At 37.0% G+C, this 26,285-nt stretch overlaps 1 protein-coding gene across 1 annotated transcript in view; it reads left to right on the forward strand.

The window, feature by feature from the left end:
- USH2A (usherin) overlaps positions 1-26,285 on the forward strand; it is a 779,248-nt gene that overhangs the window by 598,235 nt on the left and 154,728 nt on the right. The window contains exons 55-57 of the mRNA XM_060022310.1: positions 5,758-5,865; positions 12,578-12,761; positions 14,126-14,283. Coding sequence (XP_059878293.1) covers positions 5,758-5,865; positions 12,578-12,761; positions 14,126-14,283 — 450 coding nt within the window. The remainder of the gene's footprint in view (positions 1-5,757; positions 5,866-12,577; positions 12,762-14,125; positions 14,284-26,285) is intronic.

The following is a 26,285-nucleotide window of genomic DNA, read 5'->3' on the forward strand; positions in this document are numbered from 1 at the left end:
GAATGCAAATAAGCTTGTAGCAAGTAGTCAGAACTGGAAGCCGTGAAGTTGTTTCACTGGCATTTGCAAATGCAAGAGCCTCTTCGTTTTGATGTTTTGACATCCGATTCATATGAGACATCAACTGAACTCCTGTGTCAAAGCCTTGATACAAAAATGGACAGTGCTGATGGCTCCTCTCAAAGAGTCAAGAACTTGGCTTGACTAAGCAGGATGGGGAACTGCTGAGGTCATGCTGGATGATACTATCAAGAAAAGGGGACTCTAGCATGTGAGCTCCTGAAGTATTTTACAATCAAATTTTGTAACACAAATCATAATTTAAATCACCTTAGAGGTGATTTAATTTAAAATATTTAATTTAAATTATGATTTAAATTAAAATCATAATTTAAATCACCTTAAAGTGATTCCATGATGTCTTGGTGTACCAGTTTTGAACATTCCAGATTTTCACATGGAATGAGATTAATCTAAAATCGAACCCTGGTGTAGCTCTATCATCACAGACAAGGTTGCCGGTAGATGCTGGAAATTCCTGGGAATCTCCATGAGCAGAGATCACTCTGGGGGGAGTGAGATCCTGGGGGGAATCACTTAGTGAGATCCCAGGCAGGTGGGAGCGAAAGGGAGCTCTTTTCAGCAGCAAGACTAGATGTGTGGTTCAGGTGGGCCGGGGCAAACATCCAGTTTGGGTGAACTGATGCCAGGACAGGTAACCTGCCCACCGGGTGGACAATACTTGGTAACCACCTAACAAAACCTTTTTGAAGTAACTCAAGTCTCTCAGCACTTGACCTAATTATTAACCAGGTTGATTGAGGAACTTGTGAAATTACATATTCGTTGGGATTATTTGATAATCCTTCAGAAAATAACAGATGATACTTAGAATAACTGGATGAATGCTTTGAAGTAGCGCTAGCTATCTGAAATTGGAATGGACAAGAAAGCCTTTTCCTGACTAGCTGGAGATTAAAAATTAGAAACCAGCTGTTCTTTATAGAGTACATCCAATGTAACTTACATAGGTATGGATTTTGTTTTCCAGATCATCTTTTTATGATCCATAGGCAGACTTTTTGAGGTCCCTTTTTAACACATATTTAGTCTTGAAAGGAATGTTACTTGAAAGTGTAATTGTAACGAGTTTGGTTATAGTATGCCTCTTTCCTTGATAAGAGAACACGATTTCCTTTAGGGAAGTTCAAGTAATTGGCAGCCACAGTAATCTCCACTCCACTGAAATGTTAAATACTTGACTTTTCTCCATGCATTTGTCTTTCTCAGTTCTACCCCCGCTATTCTTACTCTTTTAGTTCAATGCTGAGCAGTTGAATGATGTTTTCCTTTCTCCTTCTACTCTTTGACTTTAGGATTAAGTTACAGTCGGAACAGTTCCTTGGAGACATCTCTTTATTTCCCTCTTCTCATCCTGATCAATTCATGAGTAGTTTTCAATTGTTGTGCCCTTTCCATTGCCTGTTGCTAATATGTCATATGTATCTCATTTGAAGGACTACCAATAGGGGCTTCCTTAAAATGACAGCAAATTCCAGTTGAAATGTGTTGATTTTTTTGAGTTTTACAGAGTCATATATATGAAAGGTCATCCAGTTCATGTAAATCATCTATGCTTCCTGGCAGTCCATGCTTTCCTTACTGACTGAACCAAGCCTACTAGTAATCCAACCCTCTAACAATAGGAAAAACACAACACCCAAGAAAGAGAATATAGAAAATAATGGATTCATCTATTGCCTTCCCTCAAGTTAGGCTGTAGTCCAATTTAGCAGTCTATACTGCCATGCCTGCAGTTTACAGATATGGAAACTGAGGCACCTAGAGGTCAGAGAACTGGCCCATGGTAGTAGTTAATAGATAGGTAAGGATGAGACCAAAAGAGTCTAACCTCAGACTCTGTTCTCCTAACAGCTATGCTGTACTGCCTCAGTACATGAATTGTGGTCATATTCCAAATGAAAATATTTAAATACCTAGTCCCACATGGATTTTTTACGTTATTGGAAGTGTCACTGGGCTTTGAGCTACCTATGTCATTTTCCTTATAAGCCTCAGAAGACTGACCCAACTGTTCTGGGTCACATTTCTCAGCCCAACTGCCCAGATCTGTATCCTGACCTCACCCTTTCTTATCTCTGTGATCATATTGAATATAGTTCCCTATGCTATACAGTAGGACCTTGTTGTTTATCTATTTTATATATAGTAGTGTGTATCTATTCATCTCAAACTCCTAATTTATCCCTCTCCCACCCTTTTCCCCTTTGGTAACCATAAATTTGTTGTCTATGTCTGTGAGTCTATTTCTGTCTTGTAAATAAGTTCAGTTGTACCCTTTTTTTAGATTCCCCATATAAGTGATATATGATACTTGTCTTTCTCTGTCTGACTCACTTCACTTAGTAGGATAATCTTCTGACTTCTTGACCAAGGCTTTCTACTCAACACTCAGTTCTACATCCTACCCACCACCCTTAATTCTAGTACTCCAATAGCTCCAAGAGATACATATTCCTCCACTAACTATGGCCCCATCCTCTGCTAGACCAACCCACCCCACCAATTTAAACACCTGTAACAAACTCCTTGGTACACCTTCCTTGGTCTACCAAAAATCCCTCAAGGGCTAGTTTCTCCACTGTTGTACCATTTCCAAACATCTGTCTTCTAGTGTTCTGGGCTATTTATAAAATGGATGGCACTCAACCCCCTCTGAAAAATTCTGTTTAAAAAAAGACAATCACTACTTTTTTTTAAAAAGTATTCATTTATTTATTTATTATTTATTTATGTATTTATTTTGGCTGTGCCAGGTCTTAGTTGCGGCACATGGGATCTTCGTTGCGGCATGCAGGATCTTTAGTTGTGGCATGTGGGATCTTTAGTTGTGGCATGTGGGACCTTTAGTTGTAGCACGTGGGTTTCTTAGTTGTGGCATGCATATGGGATCTAGTTCCTCGACCAGTAATCAAACCCGGGCCCCCTACATTGGGAGCACAGAGTCTTACCCACCGGACCACCAAGGAAGTCCCTCTACTTTTATGTACAGTAAATTTTCTTTTTAGCTACTGTCCTCGCTGCAAATACCCTCAATCTTCTAATCAATCTTAGTTCACCTCTGCAATGACATTTTCTTTTCCTTTCCTAAGACCCATCCTAAAATGTCCTGCAACAGTCTGAAACCAGACCAACAAGAACACAAAATGAGAAGCAGAATTAAGGCTTTTTTTTTTTTGGTTAGAATATGCTGGAGAAAAAATCAAGTATCGCTTCACTTTTACTAGCCATACTTAAGTCTGACGTTCAGGAAAAAGATCTGGAAAATATTTATTGTTCATAAATTATATTAACTTTTTATATTATTTTAGTAATATTCTGCAACTAGAGAAGAATCTCCTACTCAGTGAAATAGATACTGTGGGCAGGAGTCCCTATGGAATTATGAGGAAGGCCCTGTTTGGTCAAATCACACTTGTGATGGATACATGGACATCATCGCATCATAGCCCTGCCATCCTTATTGGGTACTTTTATGCCTCGGTCTTCCTTAAACAATATTTAACAGACATTGAATACATCAAATAGGCACTATTGGGAAAAAATGATTTAAATAAGAAACACTCAGAGATACCATCCTTACTCTCAAAGGGCTTACATTCTAAGTGAGAAAGTAGGTTATTCAGATAAAACGGTGTGACAAGGGTCAAGACCCCTTTTTCACTAATGGAAGTAAAGAAAGGGACATCGTCAGACTACACCAGTCACTGCAGTTTCTGACCTTCATTCTTGAATATTTCCTTCCATTTTCTCTTGAGCTCTATATTCTATCATCTTTAGCCTTTTCCCATAAGCTTTTATCAAACACACAAGGCTTGGGTATGGCTTAGATCTTTCATCATATTCCTCATCCCTAAATCAGGTAAATATCACAATTATGTAAATCCTCCATAGCAACCTAATGGAAGATTATAATCAAATAAGTATCCACATCTTGTCATTAAATTGATAAGGAAACACAAAGGGCTTTGAAGCTGAATCCTGGAGCTGCACCAGCTACAGAACATTATGGCTTTAGCAGAGAACCCAGACTACTGCTTCAATTCTAAATGAACCAGTTAATTAATTTTTTCATTCACTTAACAAGCACCTCCTCTGTGCCTGTCACCATTCAAAGGATACGGTTGTTGCCAAAACAAAGTCCTTGCTCTTTTTGGGCTTACATTATGGAGGTGGAGACAAACAATAGATAAACAGACATATAATCAAACATCAGATAATGTCGAAGGCTATGAAAGAAGAAAGTAATTTGAGAGGATAAAAAGTGCTGGTTATGGTGTGTAGATAGAGCGGTCAAAATCTTTTAAAATGTAGCATTTGAGCAGATCTGTATAAAGTGACAGTGTGACTTTATAAATGTCTCTGGAGGAAGAGTCACCTCACCAAAAGAACAAAATATGTGAAAATGTAGTTCTAAATTCATGAAAAAATAAGTGTAGTAATTATTGGATCCATGTTATAACTTAGCCCAATATTTGACGTTAGAGATTAAGTCCTATTCTTTTTTTAAGAAAATATTTGTAAAGCATTGTTTGAGTTTTCCCAAGAATCAAGGCGAGAAATGTTAGCCTCTATGTATCCTTGTTGAATGCTGCTGAGTCTTAAGGTTGCGTCTGCTAAAATAAAGTACTTCTCTAAGTAATCCATCCCATCTGCTTAACAGCCTTAGAAGCTAGATGCAATGGTTCCCCACTTTACAGATCAGCAGATGAGAGAAAAGTGAAGCTAAGTAACTTGTCCAGGGTCACTGGCCACAGAGCATTGAAGTCTGACAATACGTAACTTCTATTGTAAATGGATTGCCATTCTCTTTTCCCCTGAGAATTTATTGAGCTATTATTGTGCTACACCCTACCTCATACATCTGAATACAAAAGAAGTAATAAGCAGTATCCCTTCATCAAAGTGTATTTAATCGACATGTAAAGACAAAAGCAACATATCCCAAAAAAAAAAACTACAGAAGTAAGCATAAGATGGTACAGTATGGGAACATATGGTGAAGAAATGCAAAGTTTAAAAAAAAAGAGTTAGTTGGTGTTAATATGAGCTGAATATGGCTTGGGGCTAAAAAATGTTGACTCTAACCTTCTTTTTACTTTTTTTTTCTGCCCCTGTTCATATAAGAAGCAATTGAAGAAACTGGGGTGGTTCGCCTAGAGAAGAGAAAAGTCAGGGGGGATTTGATAACTGTCTACAAATATTTGAAGAACTGTCATGTGGAAAAGAAATTAGATTTGTTCTATAAGTCCCTAGCGGGTGGAAGTGATAGAAAGAGTTCACCACAATATAAGGAAGGACTTTCAAACCAAATAGAGAACTGTAGAGCTCTCTAAAGATAGAGGGGGCTATTTGGGAGATGGACTACTTTGATCCTCTAGCCAGGGGAGCCCCTTCAATGACACCTTGTACAGGGGAATCAAGGGTAAAATGGGTGGATGGATGACATGAATTTTCAGATCTCTTCGAAGGCTGAGAATTTATTATTTTACCAGTGAGAAATGAAATTTCTATTAATACTGAGCTGCTTATGAAGTTCCTCTCTCCCTTAGAGAGTGTTTTCTGCTCTTAAAATTTTTGGATATCATATCTGCAGCTCTGCATGTGACTGCTCGTGCTTACCTGATAATAAATAATCCTCTCAAGAGGTACTTGATTTCTTTTTGCTCTTTCTAGGTCTCCAGCCATACACCAACTACAGCTTCACACTTAGAGCTTGTACATCTGCTGGATGCACTTCAAGTGAGCCTTTTCTAGGTCAGACTCTGCAGGCAGCCCCTCAAGGTAATTAAAAAATACCCATGACTGGGGAGAAGAAGTTTTCATTTGGTATCTTGATGTGAACTCTATAAACTCTTTCCTAACAAACAAGGAAGAAGGAATAAAGTCTATAAGTGCAAAATTAAATAAAATTGTATGTTCCTATTTCTCAAGTTTAGTTAAACTATAAGCTTCCCAAGGCAGTTTGTCTTCAATTCCTTAAACCTTTTAGATGTGGTTTTACATGGAAAAACACTATTATCTACTTGGATACGAAATGCCTCCCAAAATCAAGGATTAAATATTCCCAGAGCAGCTAAAATATAACAAGCACCATGCTCCCTATTGAAGCTGATTAAAATATCACTGCCCTCAAGAACTTACAGTCAAATAGAAGTGATAGGACAAGTACCCAAGTCTGTATGAAGAGAGAGAATCTTAAAGGTGATGTGAAGAAAGAATAAATGAACAGAACGCTCAGGTTAATCTATGAAGGGAGAAATTATAACCCATCACAGGCATCAAGAAAGATTTTAGGGAGCAGATGCCTTCTGAGATGGACCACAAGGAACAAGGATTTTGACAAATGAATGGTAGGAGGAGAAATACACAGCTTGAGGGAATGTAAAGTGGGACCATCACCTTGGAGATCAAATTGGTGATGTCTATTAAACATAAAATGTTTCCCCATGACACAGCAGTTTCAATTTCATTATCTATGCCAGAAAATAACACTTCCACAACTGCACAAGGAGGCATGCACCAGGATGTTTATTGAAGCCTTTTTTGTCGTTTGGTTAATGGCAAAATACTGGAAGCAATTGAAATGTCTTTGAGTGGGGGCATTGCTAACTAAATTCAGGTATATTCACATTATGGAATTCCATGCATCAGTTTAAAGGAATGAGATGATCCATACATATAAAATAGAAGTTATAGAACTACATTCATGTATGGTGTCCTTATAAAACAACACATAGAAAACGATATTCATTTCTATAGATAAATAAATAAATGCATAGGAAAGATTCTGGCAGCATACGCACCCAAATAATAACAACGGTCTGTGCGTTAGGAAGTGGGATGGGTAGTATCATTTACTTGCAGGAGAAAAATGTGTGCAAAAGCTTGGGCTAGTGATCAGCTAATTCTTTTGTTAATCTCTACTATCTGCCTGTTTTCCATGTGGGGAAACAGAGGCATAACTAAGTTTCTGAACAGAAATATAACGTTAATGATCATCAGACAGTCCTGAACTACTTGTCCATTACTCTTCTAATGAAGGGGTTGTTGTACCTCAGAATATTAGACCTGAACTTCCTACCAGTAAATGGGGAATAAAATGGAAAATTCCACATATGGGGCATATGGCTCCTCACCAGGAATTCACTAATGATGTTTTCTATATAAAGAATGTTTCATGTCAAAAAGCTTAGTGTTCCTATGAAAGGAAGAAACCAGCAGTGGATTTTTTGGAAAGGTAAACTGTCAAATGGATACTTTGATGATAATGGATAATTTCTAAAGAATCTATCAACCAGTTTTGGCTGAAACTCAGCCAGATGAAAGAGCAGGGTCTCTCCAGTTTACTCATCCAATCCATATATTTAAATTCTTAGAAAATATGCATCTCTATTCTCACTTTGTCCAAAAAAAAGAAGATTTCTTGAAAGAGCTCAGATTTCATGACTTAAACATTATAGCTTTCAACAGTGCTGGGGAGTATGAGATGAGAAATGTTTTACTTGATTTCTGTTTTTAACTTTATGCACCTTTACTTTAACACAAATAACTGTGCAAAGGAACAATAAACTAAATGAGCTTTCCTCTGCAGAACGGACATGGATTTAGAATCCACTTTCTGGCTGTGTAAGTGCCAATTGTGAATAACTTGTATGAGAAATAAATGTAGTCGGAGTGCTTAACTTGGAGGTTGTGAGGGAACTAATCAGCAGTAACATTAAGTTGTGTTGTTTTGCTAAAGTGGAAATAAACATATCATTTTAAATTAATAACCCCAATATAACTAATTTTAAAAGGTCTCGTTGAGTGAATCAGCCATAGTTTGAAGGTCTAACATTTGGGTGTCTAAGTGGATATGGAGAGAATTAAAAGAAGCATTTGTTCCTAGCTACCCTGAGAGCTCCTCATTTCTTTCATTTTCAATCTAAAAAAGAAAAAAAAAAAAAAAAAGCACATTATGACCCCATTGGTAAGTTGGACCTAATTCTCTCCGATTTTAACCTACTAGAAAAATGGCGTTTCCATAGTCAAATAGTGGGAAGAGCTTGAACTGGATTATTGCTCTCTTTTCAGGATTGCTGCCGTACCGGCAAGCTCTCGTTCATTTTTAGAGTTCAAGCATGCAAAATTGCAGGCATGCGTTCCTCTAGCATTGATAATATGAAAAAGCAAAAGGAAAAGAAGACCAGTCTTTTTCAGTTTCATTCCAGATTCCTCTTCCTCTGCCCTTCTTTTATCTGTTGATGCTCTCCCTTGGAATTCTCCAGTACTAGCTGGAATTCCTAATGAAGGTGGAGAGCTCCCAAATTCTAGAGCTTTCACAAAGCCTACACTTGCAGATTTAAGGCCCGTCTGTCTACCAGTCTACGAGATGTTTATATTTAAGTGTTTTACAAATATTTCAACCTCAGTATTTCAATGTTTAAAATCGCTCTCCCCACTAACTTTCTTTTCTTCCCTTTTCCCTCTCTCAAATACCACCATCTAATCATCTAAGCCCCCAAACTGACATTCTTAATGCTTCTCTTTTCCTTAAGTTATAGTAGACAATTCTTCATAGTTATATTAATTTTAAATCTTAAGGATTTTTAAAATGTTGTTCTTCCTTTCCATCCCTTCTGTCGCTGCCTTAGTTCAGACACCTACAACTTCTCCAGAGCCTCCTAACTAGTCTCCCTGCCTCTGGCCATTTCTCCTCTTTCTCAAATCACCATCCCAATTCTTTTAACAGTTTTGCCAAAATAGGCATAACTCACATTAATTACCTCCATAAAAATCCCATTTCTTTCCAGGAGGAAAGAAATGCACATCTTCTTAGTAAATCAAATTAGACCCCTCAAGTTTTAACTTCTGCCAGTCTGGCAAGTCTTTTGGTCTTTCCCACATGCAATTTAATATACCAGTCATGCCAATATACTTGAACTTGTACCATGCTTTCCCTATCTCTAGGACTTTGTGTGGGTTTCCCTCAGCCTCCAGATACCCTTCCCTACATCCTCACTCAGCTAACTCCCATTTTTTCAAAATTTGGCTCAGATGTCACCCATTCTGAAAATCTCCTCTGACCCCATCCCCTTCCCATCCATCCCCATTTCACTCCCAGCCTGTTTTAGGTACCATGGCTAAGTGCTCTAATAGCACACTGAGCTTCCTTTTCTTAAAGCACTTATCAAACTGGACTATAAATTGTTATTTACCCATTTTTATTCATCACGATACTATAGGTTCCTTGGAGGATAAAGACTATATATCTTTATCCCCACATTCACAGTGCCCAACATAGAAAATGACTAACTTGAGTAGAATGTTGAATCCACAAATGAACAAATAATAAATGGCCCAGAATTCAATGCACTTCTGACATCAGCCAATACAAAACTGGTTCCTTTGATTAACTTCCAAGGGAAAGCCAATCCACAAAAAGTGTTGGGATTTTTGACTTGGAATTTGTAGGGACATAAGGAATGGGTAATACTGCATGACACTCAAGACAAAGTTAAAACAAAGCCAGTGGACATGTTCCTTATTTAGTAGCTATTATGTCAAGAGACCAACCAAGGTGTCCTTCTGACCTTTCCCTCTTACACCTCTCAGCTAGTTTACCTGCTCCCCACCCCACTTCTAGATGATTTCCCTCATGACCATCCATTTCCTTCCCTCGAACAGCCTCAGTTCTGCCCTTCCATTACGTAGAATAGGTTTTCTGATGTCACTGAGACCCAGGCTCAGCGAGGGAGGTAGATTCTTCACCTGGGACTTACTAAGACCTCTCACCAAAGGCGGGTCTTATCCTATCAAAGATTTCTTGCAGCTGCCAAAGATAAGAGAGTCTCCATAACATGATGTAAGTGAAAACACAGGGCTTATTCGTTTTTTACACATTCCAATTTCATCTTATAAATCAAACCAACGGACACAGGGTTATTGCCAACATGAACAGAGCTTTCACCAGCTTATCTAAATATAAAACTCAACTTTTATTTAAAACACAAAGCAACACCGAAATGTGGCTTCATTTTATCTCATTAACTCCTGCATTTCCACAGACTGCATTGACTGATTCAAAGCAGAAACTAAGCAGTAGCCTTTCTCACAACTTGGTGATTTTTAATACATCCTTCAAGGTAAGGAAGACAGGACTGCAGGAAGCGGATTATGAACTACAGCCTTATACTTTATCTTTTAAATCAACAAACTAATATCACGTTTAAATCAGAGCTCTCATTAGCTGGGTGAGTCATCCAGCAGCTGTTGGCAGAGAGACCCAAACATAAATGTATATTATGATTTGTGGATTTGTTCAAGTACCTAACATAGGGGTGAGCTTTCAGAACAAAATGAACTACTCTCTTCTCAGGATTAAGCTGTTCTTTAGAAAATCAGTAAGTTTGAGCCATTTTTAAATCGATCTTGATTCTTTCAGAATGCTGCTAAGTAAATAGCATTTGAATGTCCTTTTCTTATAGAAGTGTTGAAATCTTACCCTTTCCTGAGTAACTTACACAGGAGGTACAATCAACCGAAAACTATTGATTATTGAGAACTTAATATTGAAATGAGTTTTTAAAAGCTGAAGAAGAGAGTTACAGAGTCTATTCAGAGCATGACCAGATGACAACATGAAAATCTTTCTCATCGCTAGGTTCTCCATCAATACATTTTTACACTGATAAGACTACTTAAATATTTGACCTTGAATTACAGTTGTTTGTGTACACATTTTATCTTTTATACAGAGGGTATAAACTCCTCATAAAAATGAGCCATATCTTAGTCGCATTTGTATTCCATAGAATACTTAACATAGTAATTTGTGGGACATAAATTTACAACAAAATTATTCAATATTTATGCGGCATTGTGCTATCCATAAAGATACACAGAGTAGACCCCTGCCCTCATGCAGCTAACTTTGTATTAAAAGCAGGAGAAAGAAATAGACCACACAGTCATAAAAACAAAAAATAATGATGATATCAAAGGAAGAAGATGATTATGATGTTATGAGCATTGAGAGGAAAATAGAAAAGGGCATATGATGGAGAGGAACAAGGTTGGGATCACTTTAGATAGGGTTAAAGTTATAGTTAGGGAATAGTGGTCAATAAGACCTCCCTGATAAGGTGATATTTACACGGGTCACTGAAATCTGAGAATAAAATGCACAGTTGTCATGGTGTCATGAACAAAAATGTTCCAGTCAGAGGGAATGGAAGTGCAAAAGCTCAGAGGTGAGAAAGAACTTGAAACATTCTGAGGCTGGAAAGGAGTCTGGTGTGGCTGGAGCTTCGTGAATGATGGAGAGAATGGTGCCAGAAAAATGTAGGGCCGTACAGGTTATCGTAAGGAATTGGAATTATACTATATGAATAATTTCAAAAGGGCTGTATATTTTATGAATATTATACTAGGTTACATAAATACTATATATGCTTTTATAAGTGATAGAGAGAACGACAAGATTTAAAACACAGACACTAGTTTACAGGCTATCACAGGAGTCCATGAGAGGGAGAAATGTAGTTTGGATCAGGAGAGGTAAAAATAGAAAGGACTATGCACATTCAGGGTAGAATCTGCAGGACTCGATGATAGATTATATTGAGGGGTGAGAAAAGTAAGAGCCTCAGGGATAATTTTTTTGTGTTTTGCCCAAGAAAATGAATAGTTGGATAAGATTTGGAGACAAACAGATTGTAAACCAGAAAACCAAGAGTTCTGTTTTAGATGTTTTAGGTTTTTGATATGTTATTAGTCATCTAAATGGAGGTAGGCAAGTAGAGAGTGGAACTCATGTGTCTGAAGCTCAGGAGAGAGTTTTAGTATAGCGATATGTATCAGGCAGTGTTCAACATAGAGATAATGTTTAAAACTGAGACTAAATGGAGATCAACTACCAAGACAGTGTTGCCAAACAAGAGGAGAGGAAAGGAGAAGAAGGGAGGGAAGGGTAGAGGAGAGAGCCTAGTTCTCCGAGGCACTACATCATTTTGAGGTCCAGGAAGGGAAGAGAAGCCAGTAAATGAGGCTGGAAGTAGCCAGAGAGAAAGGAAAAAACAAGCACAGCATGTAGTGTCAGAGAGGCACAGGCAAAGTATGTTTGTTCATCGAATTTCATAATTCAGGCAAATACTAGATTATGATTCCAAGTAAACAGGCATCAAATTTGAAAATTCCTGGATATTTTCTTAGGTCTTGATTACACTCAGAGTAACAGCCAAGATAGAGAAAGTCTCCATCACTAGTTGTCTGGCATTCCTTTTCTAAAGGCAATTCAAAACTAATAATAATTAAAGCATTAGAAAAGTATTTATATATTTATACCCAATTATATACTTTACCTCCAAAACAAATAAAATGTATTTTTGTTGCTCACCATGAGATTTTTTTATCAACAGATAAAAATATCATAGCCTGTGGAGTGATGGTATGACTTTTGATATGGTGCTTACTGTATCCTAGCAATAAAACTTCCTTGTGTTATTTTTGCCAGGAGTTTGGGTGACACCTCGACACATTATCATCAATTCTACAACAGTGGAATTATATTGGAGTCTGCCAGAAAAGCCCAATGGCCTCATTTCTCAATATCAATTGAGTCGTAATGGAAGCTTGGTTTTCCTGGGGGGCAGTGAGGAGCAGAACTTCACTGATAAAAACCTGGAGCCCAACAGCAGGTAAACGAAAAGAAAACTTCACCAATCATACAGTGAGAATTACAGATTTCTCAGGGTTGAGAAAGAGGCCATCTCCAACTGAAACAATGTTAAATGAATTGGTTAATTAATCTCATATATTAACCATTCCATAGCTGATGAAATCTCTTAATCCATTTCAGATGATGAAGATCCAAACACTAGCTCATTACAGTAGTCTTCAGAGGACATGATATTCCTTAGAACTGTAAACAGCCTTTTATTTGACATGAGAATTTTTTAGTATACGAAATACACAAAGTATTAAATTTTAAGAATTATCAAATGATCTTCAAAATCATGCATCCCTAAACTAGCAAGAAAAGAGATTTAAAGAGGTGTGTTTTGTATCAACAACCTTTACTTCTGGGATAATGTTTTCTCTACTTGCTATACTATATATAGACAGGAGTGGTTTGAGGGGGAAAACTTCCACATATTTGCAATTCAGTCCCATTCATTTCTCAGCAGAGATCAAATATATCTTAGATCAACAGATGTTTTCTTACAGAGAGTAGAGATCAATTTAGTTTTATTGTAGAGAGTAGCAGATCAATTTAGAGACATCTTTCTCTAAACATATTTCCCTGAACTCTAACCCATTTAAAACTGGAGAACATTCATTTGAATCCTCCACAATCCACCAGCACACTCCAAGACTTTCCTGAAATCTTTAAGAAAAGCAATGAATTACTCAACGGTTAAAAATAAAATGGGGGGGACTTCCCTGGTGGCGCAGTGGTTAAGAATCCACCTGCCAATGCAGGGGACACGGGTTCGAGCCCTGGTCCGGGAAGATCCCACATGCCACAGAACAACGAAGCCTGTGCGCCACAACTACTGAGTCTATGCTCTAGAGCCCTTGAGCTGCAACTACTGAGCCCACATGCCACAACTACTGAACCCCGTGCGCCTAGAGCCCATGCTCTGCAACAAGAGAAGCCACTGCAGTGAGAAGCCCACGCACCACAACGAAGAGTAGCCCTGCTCACCACAACTAGAGAAAAGCCCACGTACAGCAACAAAGACCCAACACAGCCAAAACTTAATTAAATAATTAAAATAATAATAATAAATTTACATTTTAAAATGCCCATATTTAAAAACAATAAAAAAATAAGAAAAAATAAAATAAAATGGGAAAGTGTCCGAAATAGTGATGTCCTGGAGAGAATGTTCCCTGTGCTAGAAAAATTATAAGGTCTATGGTAATGTCTCTGGATGGGGAACAAAGAATTTGCAATTTGTCACAAATTTAGAACCAAGCAATAGATAGAAGAGCCAGCAATCACTGTCCAATTATCGTGTGCATTGCCTTATCACAATTCTTTCTTTTTTAAATATAGGTACATTTATAAGCTGGAAGCCACTACTGAAGGTGGCAGCAGTCCCAGTAATGAGTACATTATACAGACACCTATATTAACACCAGAAGAAATCCCGCCTCCATATAACATCACAGTAATTGGGCCTGATTCCATATATGTAGCTTGGACCCCACCGGGTAAGAAATAAAACCTGTGTGTGTGTGTGTGTGTGTGTGTGTGTGTGTGTGTGTGTGTGTGTACACACATGCACACGCATGCGCATGTGTACATAAAACATTTCAGAGGAAATTAATTGGAGATAGGACTGGAAATGTGAATTTAGTAAATCAGAAGGACATATTCTGTCTCCTGGATAAATATAAACAGAATAAACCAAACTACACTCACGGGTGAATACATGTGTTAGCATTTATGTACATACATATAGATAGATATAGGTGTAGGTGTATAGATAAAGATATATAGATACTTAGATATATACTTTTCTATCAAAGCAACGCTTTCTTTCAAGGACCAGAGCCTAAAAATCTCTTTTCTTATTCATACATATGCAAGGTAAGTCACATAGGTCTGAACTACGTTGAGCATCCATTTCTACAGGATTCCCTAGATTGAATCATTGGCATTATATTATAGTAGTGAATGGAGAATTCAGAAAGAAAATAGACCACTCCACCCATGTATCTTGAGTTGTGACCAGTTATATAGTAGCTGAATTTTACCCCTCTAAGCTGTGTAGCCTCCATCAAACCATTGAGTCCCTAGTAGGTTGCTTTTGTGGTTTAGTGCAATATTATATTTGGAATATAATCACCATCCTCAGGTCAAACTCTGACTGCATTAACACTGTGGATTAAGGATTAGAGTGAAATCTGCTTGCTCTGTCTTTTAACATTAGGGATATTTGGAAGTTTTGTTTCAGTAAAATTTAAAACTGATTAAGGTGTTAAATGAACTTCAAAGATATGTGAGTTTATTTTTAATATCTAGTCTTAACATGAAATTGAAACATGAAATTAACACAAACCCCTGTTGTCCCCATCAGATTAAGTTTAGCCACATTTCAACATGGTACTGAAAATAATTGGTTAACAGTCATTTGGGCTATCAGCAGATCCATTCCATAAAATAATTAACAGACATATTTTGCATTGAACTGAACACATAACTCAGTCAAAACATGTAATTTAGGCATAAAGATAACATAAAGGCATAATATTGGATTGGCTAAAAAGTTTGTTCGGGGTTTTCTGTAAGATGGTATGGAAAAACCTGAACGAACTTTTTGGCCAACCCAGTATATAAAACTTAAATTCTCATGAACCAACATCCTTCTGATGTCATAATCTCAGATCAAAGAAAAAAAGGATCTTTTGGGGGACAAATTTGCAGGAGAAAATCTCTGAAGAGCTTTCTAAGCAAAGAAAAACTTAAGTTGCTCTAAGATATAAAGTATAAATGATTTCATCCACCTTTGTATTAAAATGAACATGCAACATATTAAATTAAACAAAACAAGAAAGAATAATCCATAGCGCTGGGATGTGTCATAAAGTACTATAATTCAGATCTCAGTATTAGAAGCATAGCTGTTCTTGAACTCTGCTCTTAATTTTAACAGGAATAAATACAAATCTCCTGCTGTGAAAAATATACAAACTTACATATCCTTTTATGGAATTGATTTCTACCTTCATGGAAGAGCATGGCCAACTTGCAGCCTTTTAGCGTATTTCTCCTTGGCATTCTTATAGTACCGTGGTATTTTTGCTCCACAAAGTAAAATGAGGCATCACAGAGCCAGCCTGAGACCAGATTCAGCCTATTGACTGGAGACTTCTCAGATTCAGTCCAGGGTCTTTTACCATACAAGTTTGCAAAGAGCAATAAAGAAAATCCAGGGTGATACGCAAAGTTGATGATTTTCTAGCCAAGTGACCAGGAAGTTCCATGGTTTATCACAGAGGTCCCCAGCCTTTTTGGCACCAGGGACCGGTTTCGTGGAAGACAATTTTTCCACGGATGGGGTGGGGGATGGTTCAGGCAGTAATGCGAGCGATGGGGAGCGGCAGATGAAGCTTCACTGGCTTGCCCACCGCTCACCTCCTGCTGTGCAGCCTGGTTCCTAACAGGCCACAGACTGGTACCATCTGCAGCCTGGGGTTTGGGGACCCCTAGTTTATCAAATTACATGTCATTTTCATATTATTACACACCTAAATTGTCATTGCTAATCCGAAGATTTCACACTTAGTAAGGATTTGAAAACATCTTTCTTTTTAAAAAAATTTTTTATTGGAGTATAGTTGATACAGTGTTATCAACTATAACAATGTTGTGTTAGTTTTAGGTGTACAGCAAAGTGAATCAGTTATACATATACATATATCCACTCTTTTTTAGATTCTTTTCCCATGTAGGTCATACAGAGTATTGAGTAGAGTTCCCTGTGCTATGCAGTAGGTTCTTATTAGTTATCTGTTTTATATATAGTAGTGTGTATGTCAATCCCAATCTCCCAATTTATCCCTCCCCCGCCCTTTCCCCATAAGTTTCTTTTCTATATAAGTTTGTTTTCTACATCTGTGACTCTGTTTCTGTTTTGTAAATAAGTTCATTTTTTAATATTCCACATATAAGCGATATCATATTTCTGTGCCAGCTATTAGCTGACTTTAAATAAGTCAGTTTCTTTGAGTCTCAGTTATCTCCATCTGTAAAATCAATCAGAGAAGAAATCAGAGAAGAAAAAGAAATAAAAGGAATCCAAATTGGAAAAGAAGAAATAAAGCTGTCACTGTTTGCAGATGACATGATATTATACACAGAGAATCCTAAAGATGCTACCAGAAAACTACTAGAGCTAATTAATGAATTTGGTAAAGTAGCAGGATACAAAATTAACACACAGAAATCTCTTGCATTCCTATACACTATTGATGGAAAATCTGAAAGAGAAATTAAGGAAACACTCCCATTTACCACTGCAACAGAAAGAATAAAATACCTAGGAATAAACCTACCTAAGGAGACAAAAGACCTGTATGCAGAAAACTATATGACACTGGTGAAAGAAATTAAAGATGATACAAACAGATGGAGAGATATATCATTTCTTGGATTGGAAGAATCAACATTGTGAAAATGACTCTACTACCCAAAGCAATCTACAGATTCAATGCAATCCCTATCAAACTACCAATGGCATTTTTCACAGAACAAGAGCAAAAAATTTCACAATTTATATGGAAACAAAAAAGACTATGAATAGCCAAAGCAATTCTGAGAAAGAAAAATGGAGCTGGAAGAATCAGGCTCCCTGACTTCAGACTATACTACAAAGCTACAGTAATCAAGACAGTATGGTACTGGCACAAAAACCAGATATATAGATCAATGGTACAGGACAGAATGCCCAGAGATAAACCCATGCACATATGGGCACCTAATTTACGACAAAGGAGGCAAGAATATACAGTGGAGAAAAGACAGCCTCCTCAATAAGTGGTGCTCGGAAAACTTGACAGCTACATGTAAAAGAATGAAATTAGAACACTCCCTAACACCATACACAAAAATAATCTCAAAATGGACTAAAGACCTAAGTGTAAGGCCAGACACAATCAAACTCTTAGAGGAAAACGTAGGCAGAACACTATGACATAAATCACAGCAAGATCCTTTTTGACCCACCTCCTAGAGAATGGAAATAAAAATAAACACATGGGACCTAATTAAACTTAAAAACTTTTGCACAGCAAAGGAAACCATAAACAAGACAAAAAGACAACCCTCAAAATGGGAGAAAATATTTGCAAATGAAGCAACTGACAAAGGATTAGTCTCCAAAATTTACAAGCAGCTCATGCAGCTCAATATCAAAAAAAAAAAAAAAAAACAACCCCATCCATAAATGGGCAGAAGACCTAAATACACTTTTCTCCAAAGAAGATATACAGACTGCCAACAAACACATGAAAGGATGCTCCACATCACTAATCATTAGAGAAATGCAAATCAAAACTACAATGAGGTATCACCCCACACCAGTCGGAATGGCCATCATCAAAAAATCTATAAACAATAAATGCTGGAGAGGGTGTGGAGAAAAGGGAACCCTCTTGCACTGTTGGTGGGAATGTAAATTGATACAGCCACTATGGAGAACAGTATGGAGGTTCCTTAAGAAACCAACAATAGAACTGCCATATGACCCAGCAATCCCATGGCATATACCCTGAGAAAACCATATTTCAAAGGTGTCATGTACCACAATGTTCATTGCAGCTCTATTTACAATAGCCAGGACATGGAAGCAACCTAAGTGTCCATCAACAGAAGAATGGATAAAGGAGATGTGGCACATATATACAATGGAATATTAGCCATAAAAAGAAATGAAACTGAGTTATTTGTAGTGAGGTGGATGGACCTAGAGACTGTCATACAGAGTGAAGTAAGTCAGAAAGAGAAAAACAAATACCGTATGCTAACACATATATATGGAATCTAAAAAAAAAAGAAAAAAAATGGTTCTGAAGAACCTAGGGGTAGGACAGGAATAAAGACGTAGATGTAGAGAATGGACTTGAGGATGCGGAGACAGGGAAGGGTAAGCTGGGATGAAGTGAGAGAGTGGCATGGACATATATACACTACCAAACATAAGGTAGATAGCTAGTGGGAAGCAGCCACATAGCACAGGGAGATCAGCTTGCTTCTTTGTGTCCACATATAGGGGTGGGATAGGGAGGGTGGGAGGGTGACGCAAGAGGGAGGAGATATGGGGATATATGCATATGTATAGCTGATTCACTTTGTTATAAAGCAGAAAGTAACACACATTGTAAAGCAATTATACTCCAATAAAGATGTTAAATAAATAAATATGTATTTGCCCCAAAATCTTCTAGGTCCCAAGGCCTCCACTTTCAAAATCATAAAACTGCATATTGCAAGATTGGGTTTGTAAATTTTTAAGATTTCTTTCAAATTTCCCAGAATTTTGTCATTTTTTTTCTTTGAGTTCAATATCATATTTTCATGTTTAAAGTATAACGTTTCTATTTAGAAAAGGATCATTGTGAAATAAGGCATAAGTTTTGCTTTTTTAATGTCACCTTAACTCTTGTCTACCTCAATTTTGTAGAAATTGTTCATTCCCGTCCAGCCTAAGGGATATTGTAGAAATGCTTTACACACTAGCTCTGACCATGTAACCAGCGGTTAATAAATCCATAATATCCAGGCCTGTCAATCTTTTAGTTTCAGATGCACAAACTCCATGACAGAAACCCTGTAATATATGGAAAGATTAAAGTCTTAAATTAAACTTTTTTCCTGGTGCCTAGAAGGATTTTGAACTTAGTAAACAGGGAGATGATTTTGACTTGTGTATAATCTACAGTTGATTTTATTGGAAAGTGCCTCATGCTGTGTTTTGATTTGGATAATAAAAACATTTTCTGTTCCTGAATAGTCACAAATATATATTTTAAACAGGAAGAAAACAAACTTGTTATAACTTGAGGTTGTTTATTTGCTGACAGTCGAGAGCTTTCTAGGTATTCATCATACCCTCCTGCCATTGCAAAGTGATTATATCATACACAGAGCTGAAAAATGGACAAAACAGTCCATACCTGTAGTTCCCAAACCTGAGTGAACATTAGGATCACCTGGAAAGCTTGTGCAAAGACAGATTCTCAACCCCAAGTTTACTGAATAAGAATGTCCTGGGCTAGAGTTAAGTTCGGCAGATGACACTGATGTGCTCCAAGTTTAGTAACCATGGATCACCCACATCATGGGTGGTCAAAAGTGGTCAGTTACAATAAATCTCTGAAAATGCAGATCAAACCAGTTTCCCTTGAATGTCCAAAGCCAAAATAGTGGTTAACTGATTGTTTTTCACACGTATTTTGTTTCGTGGTCAGTAAGGACAGAGTGACCTTACACAGGTAAGTTGCTGGGAGAAAACTATCTCTGTGGTTGCCTGGCAACAGAAAATGACCCGTGCAATTATGTGGGCTTTCAGTTTACACATTGTTAATGATCAGTGTTATCTATAAATTGCCTTATTGTTTATAAATCCTGTTAGTAAAAGGGGTTCAGGCCAGAGAGTATATGAGAATATTCAGGGGAAGGGAAATTGTGATAAATATCATATATTCATTAACATTACTTGTGTATATTTGCCATTTTTTAAATTCCTAGTATGTGCCAAACAATTTGATAAGCACTTTCCCTGCCTTACTGCAGTTAATTCTCATGCAAACCATGGTAGACAAGTAATATCATTATCAAAATATTAAGATAAGAAACTTGAATCTTGAAGAAGTAATATAATTTACTCAAGGTCACACAGCCTGAATTCAAATTCATGTCTGCGCTCTTCTGCTGCCTTATAAGAGCAGTTCCTTCCTGTCTTTGGCTTAACTCTTAAATCCAAATCATACTTTCCATTTATTGCCCAAAGTCTTTTAGATTTACGATAGAGCAACTAGGTTTTCTGAAATAGTAGCCTAGAGGGCCAAGAAGCAGAGCTAGGTGTTGGGGAAAACCAAACGATTTGGGGAGAAAATTTTTTGTGTGGGGCGTGTCAAGACCAGAAGAATTAATGGTGGAAAATGACGAGCCCCTGAAGGGAAAATATCTACCTGGCAATAGTTATCTCCTGAGGCGTGAGGGAACTAGTAACCAGAAGCCATTACTGACCCATCTAGAAGTGCAGAAAGAGTAGACGTGACTTAGCAAAACTAGATTCCAGGTCCAGGAAGATTTTAATTAGGTGGGAAAGGAAAAGAGTCATTTCTCAAATAACTACAGAGAGATTATTCAAAGACTATTTTAAGCCCCTTGTAGACTGTCTTTTACCTCCCAAGTAAATCCTGGTTTACTTTCTCTCATTATTACTTGACAAAAGTTAGCGGTAAGATTATCAAAACTCTCCGAACTAAAAAAAAAACAAGATTTCCGCTCTTCTGTACATCATTTGTACTTTCAAATCAGATGATACACAAGCAACATGTCCTTATAAAATGTTTGCTAAAGTATTAAAGGAACAAAAATGTTGAGTAAGCTTCTAAACTTTATCATTCAGGCAAATATAAATAAATTTTGGATTTTCTGCTGTTTAAAATTATTCAAACACTTGATTTCCTATAGAAGCCCACATTCAGTGGGCACTGGGTATATGCTGGCTGTTCTTATTTGAATCTACAGACAACGTAAACCAGATTAGTTTATTCCTAAACATTTCTTCTCACCTTTTACAAGCTCTGAACCTTGGGTCAGAATTTACACATTCATATTAAAGAGAAAAAAGGATATATGCTACCTTAGTGGTTGAAAATGTATAGAAAAATGAAAAAGAAAATACTTCATGGGACGTAAGTGGTTTACTCAGAGTAAGAATGGAGATAGGCATCCCTGCCATTTCAGAATCCAAACATTCAAAATTATTTAAACTCTGAAGGTAATAATGGGACTTTCTAATTTATCAAGATGACGACTCTGTTTTGATCTATCCTAGCCCTTAATCATCTTCTAATTAACAATATCATTGGATTCAACACCCGCTTTTTCTCACTAAAGATGGTGAGTTATTTAGGCTTAATGCATAATATTGAAATAATGGTGCTTTTCCTGCCACATTTATCTCTTAGTCCATTAAAGAAAAGAATTGGCAACAATTCTTCTACTGAGAAATCATTTAAATTAATATTGCTTAGGAATATAAATGATTTTTATTAATCAAGTTTTGATTAAAGGGTAGCTAGCCACAATATGGCCTGCGGGTAGACATTAAGCATCTTGGTGTTCAGTGAACTCATCAACTGCAGTGTATTACATCAGATACTATCCATTTAAAGTCAAAATTGGCATTAAGCTTTTTAAAGAATTCATGTTGCATTAATTGGGATGATTCAACATTGGTAATTGTTTCGGGTTTCTTATAAGGATAATAGCCAAGTGACAAGTAGTGGTGAGTTTCAGAAGAAAATGTAAAACTCATTTCAATGATTTGTAGTTTATTTTGCATATTACATTACTTCACTTATCTTTTCACTTTTACTGAGGTATAATTGACAGATAGAATGGTGATATATTTAAAGTGTATAACATGATCACTTGATACACGTATATATTGTGAAGGGATTCCCACCATTGATTTAATTAACACATTCATCATCTCATATATTTCCTCTTTTTTCTTTTCTTTACTATAGTCACCGTGTTATACAATAGATCCTCAGACCTTATTCATCTTATAACTGAAAGTTTGCACCCTTTTACCAACCTCTCCCTATTTCCCCCATTCTCTCAGCCCCTGACAACCAGCATTTACTGTTTCTATGAGTTCAACTTTTTTTTTAATGATTCCATATATAAACGATACCATTAGGTATTTGTCTTTCTGTCTGTTTCACTTAACACAATGCCCTCTAGGTTCATCCATGTTGTAGCAAATGGCAGGATTTCCATCTTTTTTAAGGTTGAACAACAGTGCGTTGTATATATATCACATTTTCTTTATCCAGTCATCCATTAATGGACATTTAGGACATTAGTTGTTTCTAATCCTTGACTATTGTGAATAATGCTGCAGTGAACATAGGCATGCAGCTATCTCTTTGAGATAATGATTTCATTTCCTTTGGATACATATCCAGAAGTAGAATTGATGGATCATATTGTAGTTCTACTTTTAATTTTTTGAGGAACCTCCATACTGCTTTCCATAGTGCCTGTACCAGTTTACATTCCCAACAGTGATATACAAGGGTTCTTTTTTCTCACATTCTCATCAGCATTTATCTCGTCTTTTTGGTAATAGGGATCCTAACAGGTGTGAAATGATATCTCACTGTGGTTTTGATTTGCATTTACTTGATGATTATTGATAGTGAGCATCTTTTCATGTACCTGTTGGTTGTTTGTATATCTTCCTCGGAAAAATGTATTTTTAGGTCCTTTGTCCATTTTTCAATTGGATTTTTTTTTTTTTTTTTTTTTTTTGCTATTGCATTGTAGGGCTTCCTTGTATACTTTAGATATTTAATCCTTCATCAGATATGTGGTTTGCAAATATTTTCTCCCATTCCATACGTGGTCTTTTCATTCTATTGATTCTATTCATTCTTTGCTGTGCAGAAGCTCTTTAGTTTGACGTAGTCCCATCTGAGTATTTTTGCTTTTGTTGTCTTTGCTTTGGGTGTTTAATAAATGTATCTCACCTTGTTGAGTTCTAATATGTGCTAGGCATTTTCCAAGAGATTAACACATGTCTATTTAATGTTCATAACAACGTGTAGTACATCCAATGTTCTCCCTGTGTTGCTAATGAGAAAAGTCAATTTCGATGCTAAAAGCTTTTTTCTCTAGGTGATTCATCACATAGGTGTCAGAGCCAACCCACAATGAATCTGACTCCAAATTCTATGAGCAAACCCACTGTACTATATTTTTTCACTAAACAGTACATAAAGCAAATGATTTTTTTTTCTGCATTGTACTATGATCCAGTTCAAAACTTAAAAAAAGAAAAATGGCCATAGATACAGCAAACGTAAATGAGGACAAAGTAGTTCAAGGGCAGTTCATCCCGTAACCCAGTAGAATCATTTTGTTTGCAGCTTAAAATTTCAAAGGATGTAATTCATTTACGTTTGAGTGGATCGATTCATCTGTTCATTTTAACAAACGTGAAAATGTTTACTGGGACCCTCTCAGGAGTGAGGCACGATGCGACATTTTGAGAGTTAAAAAGAAGAATGAATGAGGCATCGTCCTTCTTGTCAAGAACCCTACCATCTAGTTGGGTAGAAGAGGCATAAAATGATAACTATTATACAAACTACGTAAAATTTCCATACAGTTGGTATGGATGTGTGTTCAAGAGGGTCTGGTTTCACTTCCATGGCCCCCAAAGGACATAACCAAGATACCCCTATCTCTACAAAGGAGACATTGGGCTAATTTGTTAAAAGCATAGCCTGTGAAGCACAGCCCGTGGTTTGAAGCAAGCGTGGCTATCAAACCGAATTAATAGTTTTCCTCTTAGAATCGTTCTTGTTCCAGCTCCTAAAAAAAGATTTTAGAAAAGCTTTATTTGATTGACTTGTCCCATTGTGAAGTATGCACCTGCTGTGAAATGAAGCCACAGAGGAAAAAAAAGTTGAATAATTTAACTTTTTTATTTGTAAAGATAATCAGGGTTTTTCTGATTACATCTTAACTTCATAAATGTTAAATAACCTATCAGCATCTAGTTGTTGTAAATTATGAAAAGGAGCCTCGCCAGGAATATTAACCAACGAAATCCTTGTTCTTTAGCGAACAGGAAAATGTGTTATGGCAGCTTGTCATCGTGCAACTGGTAACTTTGACACCAAATAACAAAACTGCCATTTGCACTTCGGGTAAATTGGTTCACGTGAGTTTCCACTGCTCGTCTTGCTCTGACATAAATTTATGAACTCAGGAACTCACCAAGTCGTGTGGCTTGCCAGCTGACTTTAACAAATATGCCCATTTCATTTCATTTAGTCATCAGAATACCAGGGGGCTAGGTCGTTTCAGACTCATTGCAGATGGTCTAGGGTTTGCAGGAACACAGGAGGCTTTCATGTCACTGTCCTATAAAGTATGACAGTGGAGGGGGCCCTCTTCCTAAATAAATGCGTGTCAGTGCTTGACATGTTCACAGCTTCAAGGAGCGTTTTCTGTTTCAACACCTCATAGGTGTATATAAAGGACATTTATTAACCAAGATGTGGAAAATTGCCTTTTCTGGGTTCATGCTTTGACCAGCCATGATAAAGATTATGTCTATATTTGAGATGTGGTGGAAGTACAGTTTTGTTTCCTGACCTCCTAGGAGTCCTGTCCTTTTAAGCAGAGAAGTTACTGGAAGCAGACCAGTAGGTACAGACTAAAGACATATAATGAGGTGCAACCTCAGGCAAATCAAAGGGAAGACCACTCTAAATTACTTCTGAGAATAAAGACGAGGATATCGTTACAGGAAGACAAGTTGACCACATCCAAGTATATGTAAAAAATAAAACTAGCATAACAAGATAGTTATAAAGATATTTACTTGATTCAATATAGCATTGCTGTAATTGTAATTAGAATAGCAGCTTTATATAAAGATGGGTTCAGAAGTGTTAGAAGGCACATGAAAACAGTGTCATAACTGTGGGTTTTTGGGGGGTTTTTTGCATTTCGTTCCATTTCCTTTTGTGGAGATGTCTGTCATTTATTCAGTACTTTCTATTTGCAGTAATGACCTAAAATGCTTTACATAAATTTTTTAATTTAATCCTTTCATCACTTTAAGATGTGGCTATTAGTGTCATCATTTTACAGCTGAAGAGACTGGCATCCGTAGAGGGTGGGTAATTTACCAGGGACAAATGCAGGCAGAAGAGGGATTTGATCTGACTCCATTCTGTGGTTTATCTAGTTCAAGACTCATGGCATGTTTTTCAAATGTGTGTTTGTCAAACTTTTCTACAAGTTCTACCCTAAGATCAGAGAAGACAGAATGAACATGCAGTCCCAGGAGGTTTGGAAAAAACCTGAAGCAATCACCATAACCTTGCAACTTTTTTAAGGTCTTGCTTTTTATCTTAAAAATTCATGCAAATTTGGCATTGAATTCCAATGTGTTTGTCTCCATCCCCCAATAATGTATTGTATAATTTATCATTCAGGGGTACATTTTCTATTAATCTCTTTAGTTAAAGCATGGTATGCTGTTCTATTTCAGGATATTAAGTCAATCTGAAGAAAGCCGACCCCACTGTCCAGGCAATTCTTCCTCTCTTCATTTCATCATATATATGTGTGTACAAACAGCAACCTTTTCTTCCCACTGCTTTATAGACTATGTCAGGGTAACGATAAGGAGAAATGCCCAAATCTGAGGTGGGATGCTGTGACATACCAAGATACTCTGGATGGATATTCCCATAAGCATATCTTCCTGCTGTGAAAGGTCAAATTGCAAACCAAGAGGGTACTGATTCACTCTTCAATCTCTTTTACTACCTCGAGCAATTCTCCCCAAAGAACATCTTTAGTGGGGGGGAAAAAAAAAACCTGATTATATTGCTCTTTATTTTACCTCTAATACAGTACTTAAGTTTTCCTCACCTATTAATAAATT

The sequence above is a fragment of the Delphinus delphis genome, chromosome 1 (genome assembly GCF_949987515.2).
Source record: "Delphinus delphis chromosome 1, mDelDel1.2, whole genome shotgun sequence".
Taxonomy (NCBI): Eukaryota; Metazoa; Chordata; class Mammalia; order Artiodactyla; family Delphinidae; genus Delphinus; species Delphinus delphis.